Raw genomic sequence first — 15,346 nt, 5'->3', positions numbered from 1 at the left:
ATAGATTGACAAAGGGTCATGAGAGGTGCAAGAAAAATATTAAACAAAAAAGGAGAAAGAATGGATCCTTGCGGAATACCGTATGTTGCTGAGAAACTTTCAGAGGTTGTATTGTTGAAGGACACAATTGATGATTTCCCTTATCTCCTTCAGATTCTGTACCTTTCTCCCACTCTCAGCATCAGTCTCCTTGTCACAGCCTTATTCTCCCAGCCCGTCTCCCCCCCAAGCATCATCCCCCTTCCAGTCTGAGTCCCTCCAACACGAGCCCCTTACAATCCTAGCCTCCAGGCAGCTCCCTTCCAGTTCAAGCCTCCTCTAGTTATTAGACCCTTATCATCAGTACCCTTCCAGCCAGCTTCCTTTCTGCAGCCTCTTCCTGCTACCCCTCATATAATGCTTCTTTAAACAACGGCAAGAGCACATTCTTTTCTTCTCATTGTGAGTCTCTCCTCCCTGCATTTGTGCCTAGGGCACCACAGGGAGAAGGACAGTGCATCAGTGAGAACAAAAGAATATGCTTTTTGTGCTGTCAAGGGCAAGTCAGTAAAGCAGGTTTTTGGCACCCATTATGTTTGGCATCTTAAGCCAGTGCCTTACTTGGCTCATGCCTTAAGCCAGCTCCAACACAAGAGCAGAGAATGGCATGCCAATATTACTGATACACATTGACAGTGAGCAACTCATACCAGGAAAAATGAAAGCCCTCGAAACAGAAATTGGTTTGTGTAGGAGCAGTGGCATAGCCAGGGTGGGAGGTGCCTCTCCCCTCCCCCGCCTCTGTACACACGCACTCCTTCCCCTGTACCTCTAACTCCCCCGGTGCGAGCAGCATCTCCAACTTGCTGCCTGTGCCGGCCTCAGCTCTCCTTCTGACGTCACTTCCTGGTCACAGGACTAGGAAGTGATGTCAGAGGGAGAGCAAGGCCGGTGCAAGAAGCAAGTTGGAGCTGCTGCTTGCACCGGCAAATACCTAGAGGTATTTGGGGGGGAGGAGTGAAGGCATGCACAGTGGGGGAGTGGGGTGGAGAGGCGCCGGCACCCATAACAAGATGGCACTCGGGGTGATTTGCCCTTATCCCACTTTACTATGCCACTGTAGGGGCTGCACTTGCTTGACATGAGCTACACAGGCTAGTTCCAGGATAGTTAACACATGTATAAGTAGGTGCTGTGTTTGCAATTACCTGAGGAGCGGAGAGGCGTGAAGGCACTGGGTCCAGCATTCACAGCTGATGTGTACACAGATGGAATCTCATAACTTTGTATTGTTGGCAGGCGAGGTGATGGCACTCTGTCTGGGAAGAAAGCTTGAGACATCGAGTTCTCAGGAGGGGTGCCAATTGGCCTAGGGGAGGCTGCCCGTCCTGGCTGCCCTCCATACATAACATAGTCATACTGCCCACCCATCATGGGACGTAAAGGAGATAAGTGATCTGACGGGGCCACTGGTCTCATCTGCATGGGCCGTGGTGAAGACGCCCGTCCTGGCTGGCTGAGGAATGGCATCGTGTCATAATTGGAAGGGACTCCCATGGGTCTAGGAGACTGAGGCCTATCCACTAGAGGTTTCTGATCTGATAGATAGTACATGGGACGGGGTGAGGAGCTGCGGGCCAGTGAATTCTTGTGACTAACAGAAGACAGCGTGTTGGGTTGGTTTATTGGGGGAGGGTTATACACTAGTGCTGGGATACTATATGAGGCAGCAGCGGGACCAGGGCGCTTAGGGGCAGGAAGATAATTTTCATTTGCTTCAGAAGCCTGCACTTTCTGGCTGGATAATGATAGGGATGAGGATGTCCCTTTGATAGGCTGTTCCTGGGACACCAAGAGTCCAGCTTCATATCTGTTATTCTGGGAACAGAAAGAGAGAGATAATTCATTATTAAAATGATGTACGTTTTTTAAAAAAATGTTCTCAAACTTTGTGTTTCTTAGTTTTATAATAATCTAATGACACAGAAAAGTGCTATTATGGTTATAAAAGAGTTTATCACGTTGTTATGGTGTCAAGAGTACTTTAAACCTCCAACAGGACATAAGGTAATGCACAACTCCAAAAGAATAAATACCCTTATATCTTCAATCTATAATAAGCAATATGGTTAGTCAATCATTAAAATGGGTTAAAATAATGTACATTTGATTTCAAATTCATTTGAAGAACTGTGCAGGTGTATTTTGAGTCAGAATCCCTGAATAAGCTGTGGTGAAGTTTGTGCCACATCAATACTCCGAGTCAATATTGAAAGAGATTTAACCAGCCAGAAACTGTTTCTGGACAGTTAAATATCCTATTTGGGGTTAATTGCTCATTTTCAGTGGCACTTAACCAGTTTATACAGCTGAAAATGGTTAGCGCTTGAATTAAAAACTGGCTATTTTGGGGGTGCTCTGTGAACAGAGTTAGCACTTGGTGGCTCATAACCAGTTGAGTGCTGAATATCATACTTGATCAGCTATGTGTTAACCAGGAAGTTCAATGCTGAATCCTAAACATGGCCAGATGCTGAATTTCTAGGCATAATACCGTCATCAATTAATAAAATGCAGAGCACCGCCGGACGAATATCAAATCTTCCCTTTATAAAGATTCATAATATTGTATATTATACATTAAAGATATAGGGGTCAGGGCTGGCCCAACCACTACTAGACAGACTAGATGTCTGCTTAGAGCATCACTGCCTCAGCAATCAGCATGCCTACAGAGGAGATCATCCATGCATGCTCAAGGCCCCACACTGGTCACAATGAATGTTGTGTAGGTAGGTATGTTGACTACTGCCCTGGGAAGTCTTTAAATACCAGGGCAAAGGAGAAGTAGAAAAGGAGAGAGATAATGGATACTGCATCGATTGGGGGGAGGGAAGCAAGAGATTCTGAATGTGAGCTGCCTAGGGAATGGAAATGAGGTGCACAGCTGAAGGTCTGTTAGATGCCTTTAGGCCAGGGGTCTCAAAGTCCCTCCTTGAGGGCCGCAATCCAGTCGGATTTTCAGGATTTCCCCAATGAATATGCATGAACATAAGCAGTGCCTCTGCTGGGTCAGACCAGAGGTCCATCACACCCAGCAGTCCGCTCATGCGGCGGCCTATCAGGTCCGGGACCTGTATAGTAATCCTCTATCTATACCCTTCTATCCCCTTTTCCTTCAGGAAATTATCTAATGTGCATGCACTGCTTTCAATGCATATTCATTGGGGAAATCCTGAAAACCCGACTGGATTGCAGCCCTCAAGGAGGGACTTTGAGATCCCTGCTTTAGGCCAACCACTCTACTAGGAGTTTTTGTTTTTCAGTCAGGAGGACTATCATTTTCATTCCCTAAGAAAAACATACGACAATTTTTACAACCATAAGGGTATGTTTCTTAGATTACTTAATTCCCACAAATATTTCACAAACAGGTCCAGATTACATGAATCATCCTCAAGACAAAAAGATTAAAAACAATTCCAAATTCATCAGAACACTCAGTTTCTGTTTTTTCAAAGTTATATAAGTCTGTTATTAGTAGACATAAACAAAGTGATCTCCCATTCAAGTATTACATAATTAGCTGCTTTAATTACAGCTCAGAGAACAAACTGAAGATTTTGCAACAGCCTTGCACCCCACCCAGAAACCGCGCCCCTGGGACCATGCTCATGAACAAATACAGTGACACATGCAAGAAAGAACAAGATGCCCTTGCATGAAGGAAATAAGCTTAGCACTGCAGGAGAGTAAGGCAAAATGAATCCCATCAAAATCTAAGGGACTAAAGTCAGGATAGGGACTCAGTATTAGTGCTGTATACCGCTATGTGGAAAAGCCAGATTCAATTTCCAGCCAGGTAATAGCTAAAGATAGACAGGCAGTATGCACAGTCCCTGCATAAAAGTGCTTCCACCCACTCTGCTCAATAACTCTCGATGTATACCAAATTCTGGAAGAACTCAATGTCTATGGTCTTTGGCAAAGGACTATCACTGCAGTGACTGAGCTGGGAAGGTTATAATAGTAAAATAACCCTCCTCATCATTATTTGTGATCAAACTGTCATAGTACTACTGCCAAAACAGACTGGGTCTCACTGAGCTGGAACTAAAAAAAAAAAAGAGTAGGAGAATGGGCCAGAAAATTAAATGTGACCTTTTCCTTCATATCATTAAAGATCACTAAACAACTTCACTGCCCTCAAATGGAACCCTCCCAGTTGGATCCTTTGAGCAAAGCCTCTAAAAGTCAAGATTAGATCTTTAATAAAGATTACTCTATTGAAAAGTCTTCAACATGAACCTTGGTACATCAGGTCCATCTGTATTCCTAGTCATGCCATGGAGCCTGATAGAAAATTCTCAGGGACTCAAAAAATAAATATCCCTAACAGGATGTCTTTGCAGAAGCATCCAGTTGACACCATGATTTAATGATATAGTTTTTGAAGAGAAGAAGCCTGTGTGTGTTTAGGTTGTGAAAGACTTAGATGTAAAGTGTTTTCCCATACCTTGTTTTGCTCTGCAGCTGGGGGGTGATTGTTGTTATGAGAAGTGGGAATGCTGTCAGACCACATGTTCTCCAGTTGCTTGCTTAGCTCATCCACTTTGGCAACTGCTGTATCCAGCTCCATCTGCTTCATGTCCATGTTCTGCATGGCCAGAGCTGTGAAGGTATAGACACCAGAACTAAGTCAGACTTGTACACTTCTCCCTCCGTATTTGCGGTTTCGATTATTCACGGTTTTTAGCTTGCTGGCTCCTCCCCCCAAATTACATCAGCTTGCTTAGAGAAATTGCCGATTCTAAGTGTTTACAGAGAAAAATCGCTGATTCCCAATACTTTCTTCACCGTGTTTTGCCTCTCCTTCAGGAACAGGCCAGGTCTCCCACCATGTTATTCGCGGTCTCACCATATTCACGATGGTTTTTAATAGAAACCAGCAAATAACATATGAAAAAGTTATTTGCGGTTTTTCTGTATTTGTGGTTCTGTTAATCCCCGATCACAGCGAATACGAAGGAAGAAGTGTATCTTGCACATTGTTTACTCTACAACTGTGCTGTACTTGTTTTGCCCATCTGGCGCTGCGCGGTTGTCCTCCGCCACTGACCAAGATTCCATCATCTCCTTCCCTCCCTCTATATCTCATCACTCTGGTTGCCAATAGCCATTCCACTATCAATATACAGTATATAGTATTTATTTTGATTTCTTGTCAATAATCTAAAGTATAGAGTATTTCCTTTGATACTCCTTCCAACTTCTAGGGATATGATGAACTCATTAGCACAGTTTTCCATCATTTTAATTTAAACACTGGCTTAAGCATTTCAATTAATACATAGTGTTCTAAATATCAGTGCCATTATACACACATAAATCAGCAGCACTGAATATATATGTAGTGTAATAATCACTGCTTCTATCCAGTTAATTGATGTAGGCCTAAATTAAATGTATAATTTATCTGCAGTTGCTGCCTTCACTCTGCCCCTCTATTATGTGGATAGTATTGCGCAATTAAATGTATTTTCAGTCTGAAACTAGCTGTATCATGACTGATCATACGTGAACAAAGAAGCTGTACATTTAACAGGCTTTTGAAAATTAGCCCCTTACTGAACACTATATTAAAACATGTCAGTCATAATTATAATTGTTTGATCAAAATTTTAATCATAACCATCCAATAAAAATTATCGGTTTCAGTTAAAATGACATTTTGATTCACTGCCTGGATAATGTAGCTTAAAATCTCTTCTGTCCAATGTGCCACTAACCAAGTAGTTGACAGGATAGCACCGATATTCAGCCCACTACCCGGTTAGCTACCAAGTAGTCTCCCTCAACTGCATCTTGCCCCATCAAAAGAACCCTGTCCTCCTCCCAAGACCACTCCCTACAAGTGCTCACAGACCTCTCATAAGGATGCACTCACTGGTGGTCTAGGGGTAGGACAGGCAGGAGCAATCATCAGTTGGTCCAGCCCGTGCCAACTCCAAGTCCAAAATAGCAGTGGTGACCTGTAACAGAAGTCTTGCAGTTTAGGACTATAGCAATGGTAACTACAAAACTACTGCTAGAGGTCATAGCTGCCATTGGCCAGACAATCAAGGCATTCTTCAAGGCCTGGGGGACCTACAGGGGATAGAGAGGGGTCTCGGGAGGGTGGCAGATGTGCACCCATCACCTCTCGTATCAGCATTAATAGCATTTATTTTAATTGCTATAAATTTGTACACTAAATTACATAATGTCAGCATTTTAATGTGATGCTGCTGCAGTAAATGCACAGAAGCCCATTCAATTCCTATGGACTTTGCACTTTGCTACATTTCCTGCAGCTTTATAAGAGATGCCTTTAATTTTTTTTTAATTTGTGAAACAAAAACAAAAAAAGTGTGCCCCAAAATTAGGGAAAAATTCCAACAATAAATGAATTGACAATTTATCTGTGCACATCCCCTACCACCTTGATATCAAGAACTTTTGTCCTTGTGCTTCTTGATTTAAGAAAAATATTCACTTCTAGTACTTTATGGAAAGCTTACCCAATAGCTGCCTCATTTTTCCCTTCTTTCATCTAGGCTAGCAACATAAAAGATCCTTCTAGTATAGAGAGCAAATAGCTAGAGGAAGGGGTAAAATGCGGACCTCACGGATCTAAAACCGCACATCCTTAAAAATCTGAGGTCCGTGGCTCTGACAGACCTCGATGACATTTTAGCGCTGAGACGGATCCATTAGTGCTAAATTGTCATCAAGGTTTGTCAGAGCCAGAAACTAACTACAAGTGGCACGTACCTCAGATTTTTAAGGACGTGCGGTTTTAGATCCGCGAGGTCCGTGTTTTACTCCTTCCCATCTAGTAGTGGATAGAAATGATTAGTGATAGTAGTAGCCAAAAGTAGCTGCCACTGCGCTAACTGCTCCGAAGCCCCTAGGGATTTAAAGGACTTCGAGCTTTTGCCGTACAGCTTTGTAAAAAAGGGGGTAAATAGGAACCCTCTATTCTTACACCATGTTTTATAGAATGCCCATCTCCATGGGACAGATTTTCCTTGCACCTGCAACCCTTTCTATAAGGAAATATGCTCTACCTCCTTTGAGCCTCATTTATATCCTCTTTAGCAGGAATTCCTTCCCCCTACAAAGGTTTCTATACATTAATCACTTGGTCAACCTTCTCTGAATTAATTCATGAAGATTCTGTTTCTATAAGTGAACACAATATTTCAACAAGAAATCCATAGATACCAGCGTTGTGAGTATGAAGCAAACTTCAATCACTGTGAAAAGCCAGCTCTACTGTGTTCAAAACCACTGCAGGTCATTAGAGGGAGGTCATTAGGGAGGAAATTCACCACTACGACCAAACTATCTGTCCTTGGATTTTGAAGCTGAACCACCCCACTGCTCCTACTTCTTGTCCGCCCCTTGTAGATTTTAATAATTAACATTGACGATCAATAAAGAAAATAAACTTTCCTGACTCCTTAGCACCGTTACTCCCGAAAATATTGGACCGAACTGATCTAATAGCAAACCCATTCTAAATCTACTAATGTGCAAACGGAGCCAGACTACTTACACTGAAAGTTGAGATCCAGCATGGACTGGGCTCCTTGCATCTGCTGCCCGGCCATTTTCTTCAGGTTACGATCCAGGCCCTTCCAACCCAGAAGCTTGTACCTGGGGAGCACGAGAACCTCCATGTAAAAGTAGAATGCACAAGCCAAGCAATGCAGCAGCAGCAGCAGATCCTCCCCCCCAGTGCAAAGCTTCCAGCAGCCACTTTATACGCCTGGCCGCGCCTCCCTTTGTCTAGCGGAGCGAGCAGAGGAATGGAGGCGGGGCTTAAGCCCAGAGCCTTCCTGAATGGTCGCAACCGAGCAGAGCGCAACGCTAGACGCGTAGCAGACGTTCAAAGCGTATCCTAGGAAATACTGTACTACTACATAGGGCTCCAGCAGAAGAACTAACACAAGATCAAACTAAGCTTTAGAAACAGCTAAGCACAGGCGAGAACGAAATACTGTACTTTAGCCGTACGAGACATTGATTTCATGGGTGCAAGGCTAGGCATGACTAGGTTGTACGTAACTAACGTAGCTCTACATGGATGTACCGTCATTTTCTTCCATTCAGGGACAATTTCATTCCTCTGCCGGTTTGAATCGTTTTGGAGAATGATAAAATAGTTCATGAACACTCCAAAGGATTAAAAAGTGGTTAAAAGACAGAAAATAGAGAATTAATCCGTTTTCCAGATGAAGAGAAATAAAGAATTGGTAGTGGGGCCGGTATTACCAGATGGTCAAAACTGGACATCAAATTGGTAAAAAAAAAAATAAATACATACATAGAACAGCAAAATCATGCATATAAGAAAACACAGAACTCCAAACCCCTTAACACAAGATCCCAACTCCTTTCACTTATAACCCTCTAAAAGCTACATATTCTGTTTTATACCTGTGGGTTTTGTGGCACATGGACAAATTTTTGAAGGACAATATACGAGTTATAATATATAAAGCAAGTTACAGCTGCCCAGAGACTGGGCTGGGTAAGAACCCAGGAGGCCAGATGTTCACACATTTAGATTACAGACCCTTATGATTAGAGTCAATACATCATGCTTTATCTCCAGCAGTATTCAAATCCAAGCTGCCTTCAACTTTTAACTCCCAAGCACTGTAAGATACCTCTACCCATTGTATTATTCCTTCTGCCAGAAATTCCCCAACTGTGTGATGTCTTGTCCATGTGTCCAATTAGATTGTAAGCTCTTCTCTGCAGGGATTGTCTACTGAAAGTTAAATGTACAGCACTATAGAAATGATAGGTTGATCGTACAGAGAGGAAGAAAAGGGCAGAAACTATGTTAAATAAGGGATCACTCTCTACAGCTGTAAAATCTATGATCTATTTTTAGGCAGTCTGGACAGGGGTAACTAAACAGGTCAATTGGTCTTTTTCTGCTTTCATCTGTTACTATGTTATCAAATACCTAAACCTGAATCAAAGGCGATTGATGAAGAGCATGGCTTTGTTGGTGCTTTGCTAGTTTTCCATGACAGGCTTTTCATAAACAGCTGCACAGAAAGTCAGAGAAAAAGATCTTTGCTTTTTGGCATCAAGGTCAGGCAATCTGATTACTGCCACATAGGAACGATGCTGCAGAAAGAACACTTTCGGGGCAGTGGGAGGCTTCGTTGCACTGTTGGCTGCCTGAAGATTTTAAATTTCAGCAGCAGGGAGTTGGTAGGTGGGGGAGTCAAGAACTGGGGACAGGTCATACCATAGGATCCAGCTGAGAGGGGAGGACTGGAGTTGGGGATGAGGGAAGGACATGTTGCACGGGCTGGGGAAGGACAGAGGTTGCACTGGCTGGGGGTGAGGAAGGGAGGGAAAGAGAAATGTTATAGTGGGAGGGAAGAGAGATGCCAGATTCCAGAGAAGGGTGATGGAAGGAGGGGAGAGAGAGAGATGTTTGACCTTGGGAAGAGGGAGGGAAGGAGAGAGATGCCAGACCACGGGAGAGAAAAAGAGAGATGCAAGACCATGGGAGATAAGGAGAGAGAGATGCCAGACCATGGGAGAGGAGACAGATTCCAGGCTATGAGAAGGAGAGTAGAAAGATATCAGGCCATATGAGGGGGGAAGGGGAAAACAGAGCATGTCTGACCATGTGAGAGGTATGAGACAGGGATGGAGGGGAAGGGGGAGACAGAGGGAGGTGACAGTGCATAGCAATGGGTGCGGCAGGAAAGAATAAGAAGAAATGCTTCTTATGGATAGATAGGAATAGGAAAGAAGAAAGAGGGAGGAAATGGTACACATCAGTGGTCTCAAACTCAAACCCTTTGCAGGGCCACATTTTGGATTTGTCGGTACTTGGAGGGCCTCAGAAAAAATAGTTAATGTCTTATTAAAGAAATTACAATTTTACATGATGTAAAACTCTTTATAGTTTATAAATCTTTCCTTTTAGCTAAGTCTTAATAATATTGCCATTTATAGCTAAAGAGACATATGATCAAGAAACTTTTATTTTATTTTTGTGATTATGATAAACATACCGAGGGCCTCAAAATAGTACCCGGCGGGCTGCGATTTTGAGACCACTGGTACACATGGATAGATGGGAAGGGAAGACATGGAAAAATAGATAGATTTTGAGAAGAAATCAGAAAAATGGAATCAAGTTTAATGTTAAAAGTTAATGCTAAATATGGATATATGGCAGAAAGTGAAGGAGAAAAAAAACAACAACCCAGCTTACTGCTTGTCCAGCTATCCGGATGAAGAAACTCTGACTCAATCATTCAGCACCAGGAAAAAGATCAATTGATGCTCTAAATTACAGACCTGAGTTTGGGTGCTATATCTAGACTTCGAATGAATCAGTGGAATGACTGCATAACTTCAGGGTGATCAAAAATAGATACAAATATTTAGGTCATACCTTAACAACAAGGTGAAATCCCAGCATGGGAAATTATTCTATAAGGCAATATTCAACAGTTTCCTCTACTGTCTTCAGCTAGTAACTTCAAATATAGTATCTGGTTGGGAAATAAAATTATCTCATTTCCTGGCCCACATCTTTCTTCCCTGCAGCTTGGGAAGAGTGAACACTGCCATTGTGATGTCATATTTTCAGACCTCTGATATCATATATGGGACCAGTGAAATCTAATGACACACAGTTACAGACTGAAAATGTTTTCTGCATGAAATTTTCACACATTCATAATTAGGAGTCCATACTCAAAGCAACGGTTGGCAGATAAGAGGTCTTTGGGTCACCCATGTTGTTCAGTTGTTCCTTACTTGCCATGTCACTAGAAACAGTATTTCAATGTCATTCACTTCCAGTATTTGACTTCAAAGTAGAGAATGACACGGGGACAATTTTTTCCCTGTCCCCGCAGGAATTCAATTTCTCCATCCCATCCCTGTGAGTTTTACTGCTGTCCCTGTCCCATTCCTGTAAGCCACATGGGTCAAACACAAGGCCCGCAGGCTGAATCCAGCCCTCCTGGCCTTTTTATGTGGCTGGCAGCAGTGCTCCTGAACTTCCCCTTCTCAGAGACCAGTCCGTCCTCCCTCCCATGCCAGTCTGACATTGCCGTCACGCCAGAAAGTCTGCCAGCTTTGGCAGTATTGTTCATGGTTCCCTCTCCTGCCTTACGTCCGCTGCGGTCCACCTGGGCAGAAATAGGAAGTTGCGCGGCATTGGAAACAGACTGCAGCAGGCGAAAAGCAGGAGGGGGAGCCATGTACAAAACTGCTGAATCGCTGAGGCCGGCAGACTCCTCAGCTTGATGGCAACATCGAACTGGCGTTGGAGGGAAAGATACGCCGGGCTGTGAGGGGAGAGGGCCTAGCACTGGAGGAAAAGGCAAGCTGGGCTGTGAGGAGAGCGAGATGAAAGGAGAGAGGTTGACCCTGGGGCAGTGTGGAGGGAGAGGAAAAAAAGATACTTGAAGGGAGAACCGTTGGGAAGAGAAAGGGACAAATGGTGGACCTGGGGGGAGGGAGGCAGGCAGACAGGGGTAGAGATGGGATGGGGGGCAGTTGGGAAAAGAAAGGGAGAGAAGTTGGATCTGGAGATGGAAGGGAGGGAGAAATGTTAGGCCTGGGGGTGGGAGAGAGAGAGATGCAGAATTTATTTTTTTTTCTCCTTCCATCTCATTGTTCAGCATCAAGGGGGGAGGGAAGAAGAACAAGAGAAAAGAGAGGGAGCAAAATGTTGGACCAAGAGGAGAGAGAAGGAAATAGGAGACTGGGAAATGGGAGAGCTACAGAGGGTGAAATGAGAAAGAGGGTGAAATTTGAGTGGACAGAGGCAGAAAAGAAAAAAGTAGAAAAGTTGAAAGGGAAAAATCAATATGTTGGAGAAAGGGACTGTAGCAAAAGAGAATAAGAGAAAAAAAAATGGACAGCAGACAATGGAAAGAGAATTGGAAGATAGACAAAATCAGAGAGAGAAACTGGGACTAAAAGCAAAATGACCAGACAAAAGGTAGAAAAAATAATTTTCTATTTTGTGATTACAATATGTCAAATTTTAAATGTGTATCCTGCCAGAGCTGGTGTTAGACAGCAAGCGTGAACTAGGACCTACAAGAGAGGAAAAGTCTTTTTTATTTATTTTGTAGCCAGCGTGGGGTTGGAGAAGTTGTATTCCTATACTTCTACTAAGGAGGGGCTTTGCTGGCGCACAGTGTGGGTTTTGGCCCAGGCAATTGATTCGACGCTCACAGAAGTCCTGTGAGCGTCGGAGCCACCACCAGCACTGGGGTCCAGTCTTTGTAATTTTTGACAGAGTGAAAAATTGATCCACTTGTACCCGTTCTACTCCACTCAGGATTTTGCAGACTTCAATCATATCTCCCCTCAGCTGTCTCTTTTCCAAGCTGAAGAGCCCTAACCATTTTAGTCTTTCCTCATACAAGAGGAGTTCCATCCCTTTTACCATCGTGGTCACTCTTCTTTGAACCTTTTCTATTGCCGCTATATCTTTCTTGAGATAAGGAGACCAGAGTTGAATGCAATACTCCAGATGAGGTTGCACTATGGAGCGATACAGGGGCATTATAACATTCTTAATCTTGTTAACCATTCCTTTTTAAATACAGTAAAACTTAGGATTGCAAGTAACTTGGTTTGCAAGTGTTTTGCAAGACAAGCAAAACATTTGATTATATTTTAACTTGATATACAAGCAAAGTCTTGCAATACGAGTACATACAGTATACACGTGTCATATCATCACAACTGAGCCAATAGTTTTTCTCTCTGACGCTACAGGAGTGTAGTGACTGTTCTAAATGAGCGAGGTCTTGCAATACAAGTACATACAGTATTTTGTATTAAAGTTTTGGGGTTGTGGAATGAATCGTCTGAGTTTCCATTATTTCCTATGGGGAAATTCGATTTGACATACGAGTACTTTGGATTACAAGCATGCTTCTGGAACCAATTATGCTCGCAAATCAACATTTTACTGTAATTCCCAGCATCCTGTTTGCTTTTTTGTCTGCCACCACACATTGGGTGGAAGGTTTCATCGTATAGTCTACAATGACACCCAGATCCTTTTCTTGGGTGCTAACCCCCAAGGTAGACCCTAGCATCTGGTAACTGTGATTCAGGTTATAATGCCTCTGTATTGCTCAATGGTGCAGCCTCACCTTGAGTATTGCATTCAGTTCTGGTCTCCTTATCTCAAAAAAGATATAGCGGCACTAGAAAAGATTCAAAGAAAAGCAACCAAGATGATAAAGGGGATGGAACTCCTCTCATATGAGGAAAGACTAATGAGGTTGGGGTTCTTCACCTTGGAAAAGAGATGGCTGAGGGGAGATATGATCGAAGTCTACAAAATCCTGAGTGGTATAGAACAGGTGGGTACAAGTGGATTGATTTTTTACTGCATCACGATTTACAAAGACTATGGGACACTCGAAGTTACAGAGTAATACTTTTAAAACCAATAGGAGGAAATATTTTTTCATTCAGAGAATAGTTAAGCTCTGGTGGTAAGAGAAGTTAATGTAGCTAGTTTAAAAAAAAAGTTTTGGACAAGTTCCTGGTGAAAAGTCCATAAACTGCTGACGAGACAGACATGAGAGAAACCACTGCTTGCCCTGGATCAATGGCATGGAATGCTGCTACTATTTGGGCTTTTGCCAGGTATTTGTGACCTGGATTGGCCTCTGTGAAGATGGGATACTGGGTTAGATGGACCATTGGTCTGATCCAGTAAGGATATTCTTGGATCTCAGAAGAAACCAGAAAAGTAGTAGAACAAGACAAGCAAAACTTTCCAGTGATAAAGAAAAAATATCACAAATGAACCAAGTGTTTCAACATAAAGTTCGGGAAGACAAAGAATGATAACTAAAGGATATTTGTCAGAAAATTGAATCGGAACATGTAAACAGAAAAAAACAGATTAGGGTACCAGGAGGTTAAGAGACTGTGGCAGAAATTCCAGCCTTGATTGGGGATACTTAAAGAGGCGAATGGAATGATATTGAATGATCCAGAAAGCATTAAAAAGAGATAAAAAGAATATACAGAAAATCTATACAAACAAAGGGATTAGCCGGAAACTGATGCCGAAGAAGAACCAGATATCTTAAAAGAAGTCAAAGCAGCAATTAAAGTTTTATTTTAAAAAAAAAAACCAAGTCACCTGGTATCGATGGTATTCCAATTGAATTAATCAAAAACTCTGAAAGTGCTATCACCACCACTGGGAAATGGTGGCCTTGGAGGCTGGTGTGCCTCAGGTTGACTCTTTGGTTAAGACAAAGAGATGGTCCGATAGACAACACTCATTAGTCACTTCCAGGTAACATAAGAGAACTCTATGGATGTCTAGCAGCTTTAAAAGCCTCAACTTTCTTCTTACAACCTATAGGGTTGAAAGGCTGGTAGCCTGACTTCCTGGTTGATATGAAATGCTGAAACACCTTTGGCATAAAAGAAAAGGTCACTCCTGTTTTCGTGATTCTCAGAAACGGTTTCCTGCACAACAAAGCTTGCAATTATGAGATTATTCTGGCCTCGATAACTTCAACTAGGAACATCGCTTTGATCGTAAGATCCATGAGAGAAGTTTGAGAACTTAGGGAAAAAAAAATCTGGAAAATCCAAGATGGCCACTGCTGGTGAATGTTAGTGCTAAAAAACAGCTTAAAATCACCTCATGACTGACCAAAATCCTTAAAAAAACAGGATTTTAGGGGAGGGGGGACAAGGCCCTAGCTGTAGAAACAGTTAGAAACAGCTTTTGAAGACCTTCCCACCCCAAATTTTCACACAGGCTGCTTCAGCTCCTCTCAGGAGTAGCTGTTCTAGGAGAGGCCCTCTGCTTCCAGTCACTGAGCCACTTTGCTGGAATCTTCAACCTGCCAATTGGACCTCCATGTACCAACCCTCAAACCCCCCCTTCCCCCCCCCCCAAGACCTCTCACAAAAAATAGGGGGTGATGAAGTGCAGCCAGCCGGCACCGTGAGTGCCCCAAAGGAATGCTATTAGCCCCTAAACAGCCTGTGCTCCAACCCCTGACCAAGTCAAAGGGGCAAGCAAACACCAAGGGAACAGACCCTGAGCTGCACTAATATTCAGTAAGCTGGCTGAAAGAGGTGCCTGAAGGATATATCTGCCAGATGCAGATTTAAAATCTGTTCCTCTCTTCGCAGGCAGAATAGACCCTTATCAAAAGGGGTCTCCGATTCCACGAAAAAGACTGTGACTAGAGCGAAAAACCGCAAAACTATCACAAAATGAAAAAGAAATAAACCGAGCAGATCACATGGCATCTTTCATGCTCAC

General features: G+C 43.0%; 1 protein-coding gene across 4 annotated transcripts in view; it reads right to left on the bottom strand.

Moving 5' to 3' along the window:
• Positions 1–15,346, bottom strand: part of PPP1R13L (protein phosphatase 1 regulatory subunit 13 like) — a 103,459-nt gene that overhangs the window by 17,955 nt on the left and 70,158 nt on the right. For 3 of the 4 annotated variants that reach the window (XM_033955143.1, XM_033955144.1, XM_033955142.1), the window contains 3 exons: positions 7,580–7,680; positions 4,496–4,650; positions 1,188–1,857 (listed from right to left, as the gene is read on the bottom strand). In XM_033955143.1, coding sequence (XP_033811034.1) covers positions 1,188–1,857; positions 4,496–4,650; positions 7,580–7,634 — 880 coding nt within the window. In that variant the 5' untranslated portion in view covers positions 7,635–7,680. The remainder of the gene's footprint in view (positions 1–1,187; positions 1,858–4,495; positions 4,651–7,579; positions 7,681–15,346) is intronic. The other variant, XM_033955145.1, reaches the window with a different exon arrangement.

Source organism: Geotrypetes seraphini, chromosome 8 (genome assembly GCF_902459505.1).
Source record: "Geotrypetes seraphini chromosome 8, aGeoSer1.1, whole genome shotgun sequence".
NCBI classification, from domain to species: Eukaryota; Metazoa; Chordata; class Amphibia; order Gymnophiona; family Dermophiidae; genus Geotrypetes; species Geotrypetes seraphini.
Note: the sequence above shows the minus strand (reverse complement) of the source record. Positions and strands in the feature narration are given on the sequence as shown.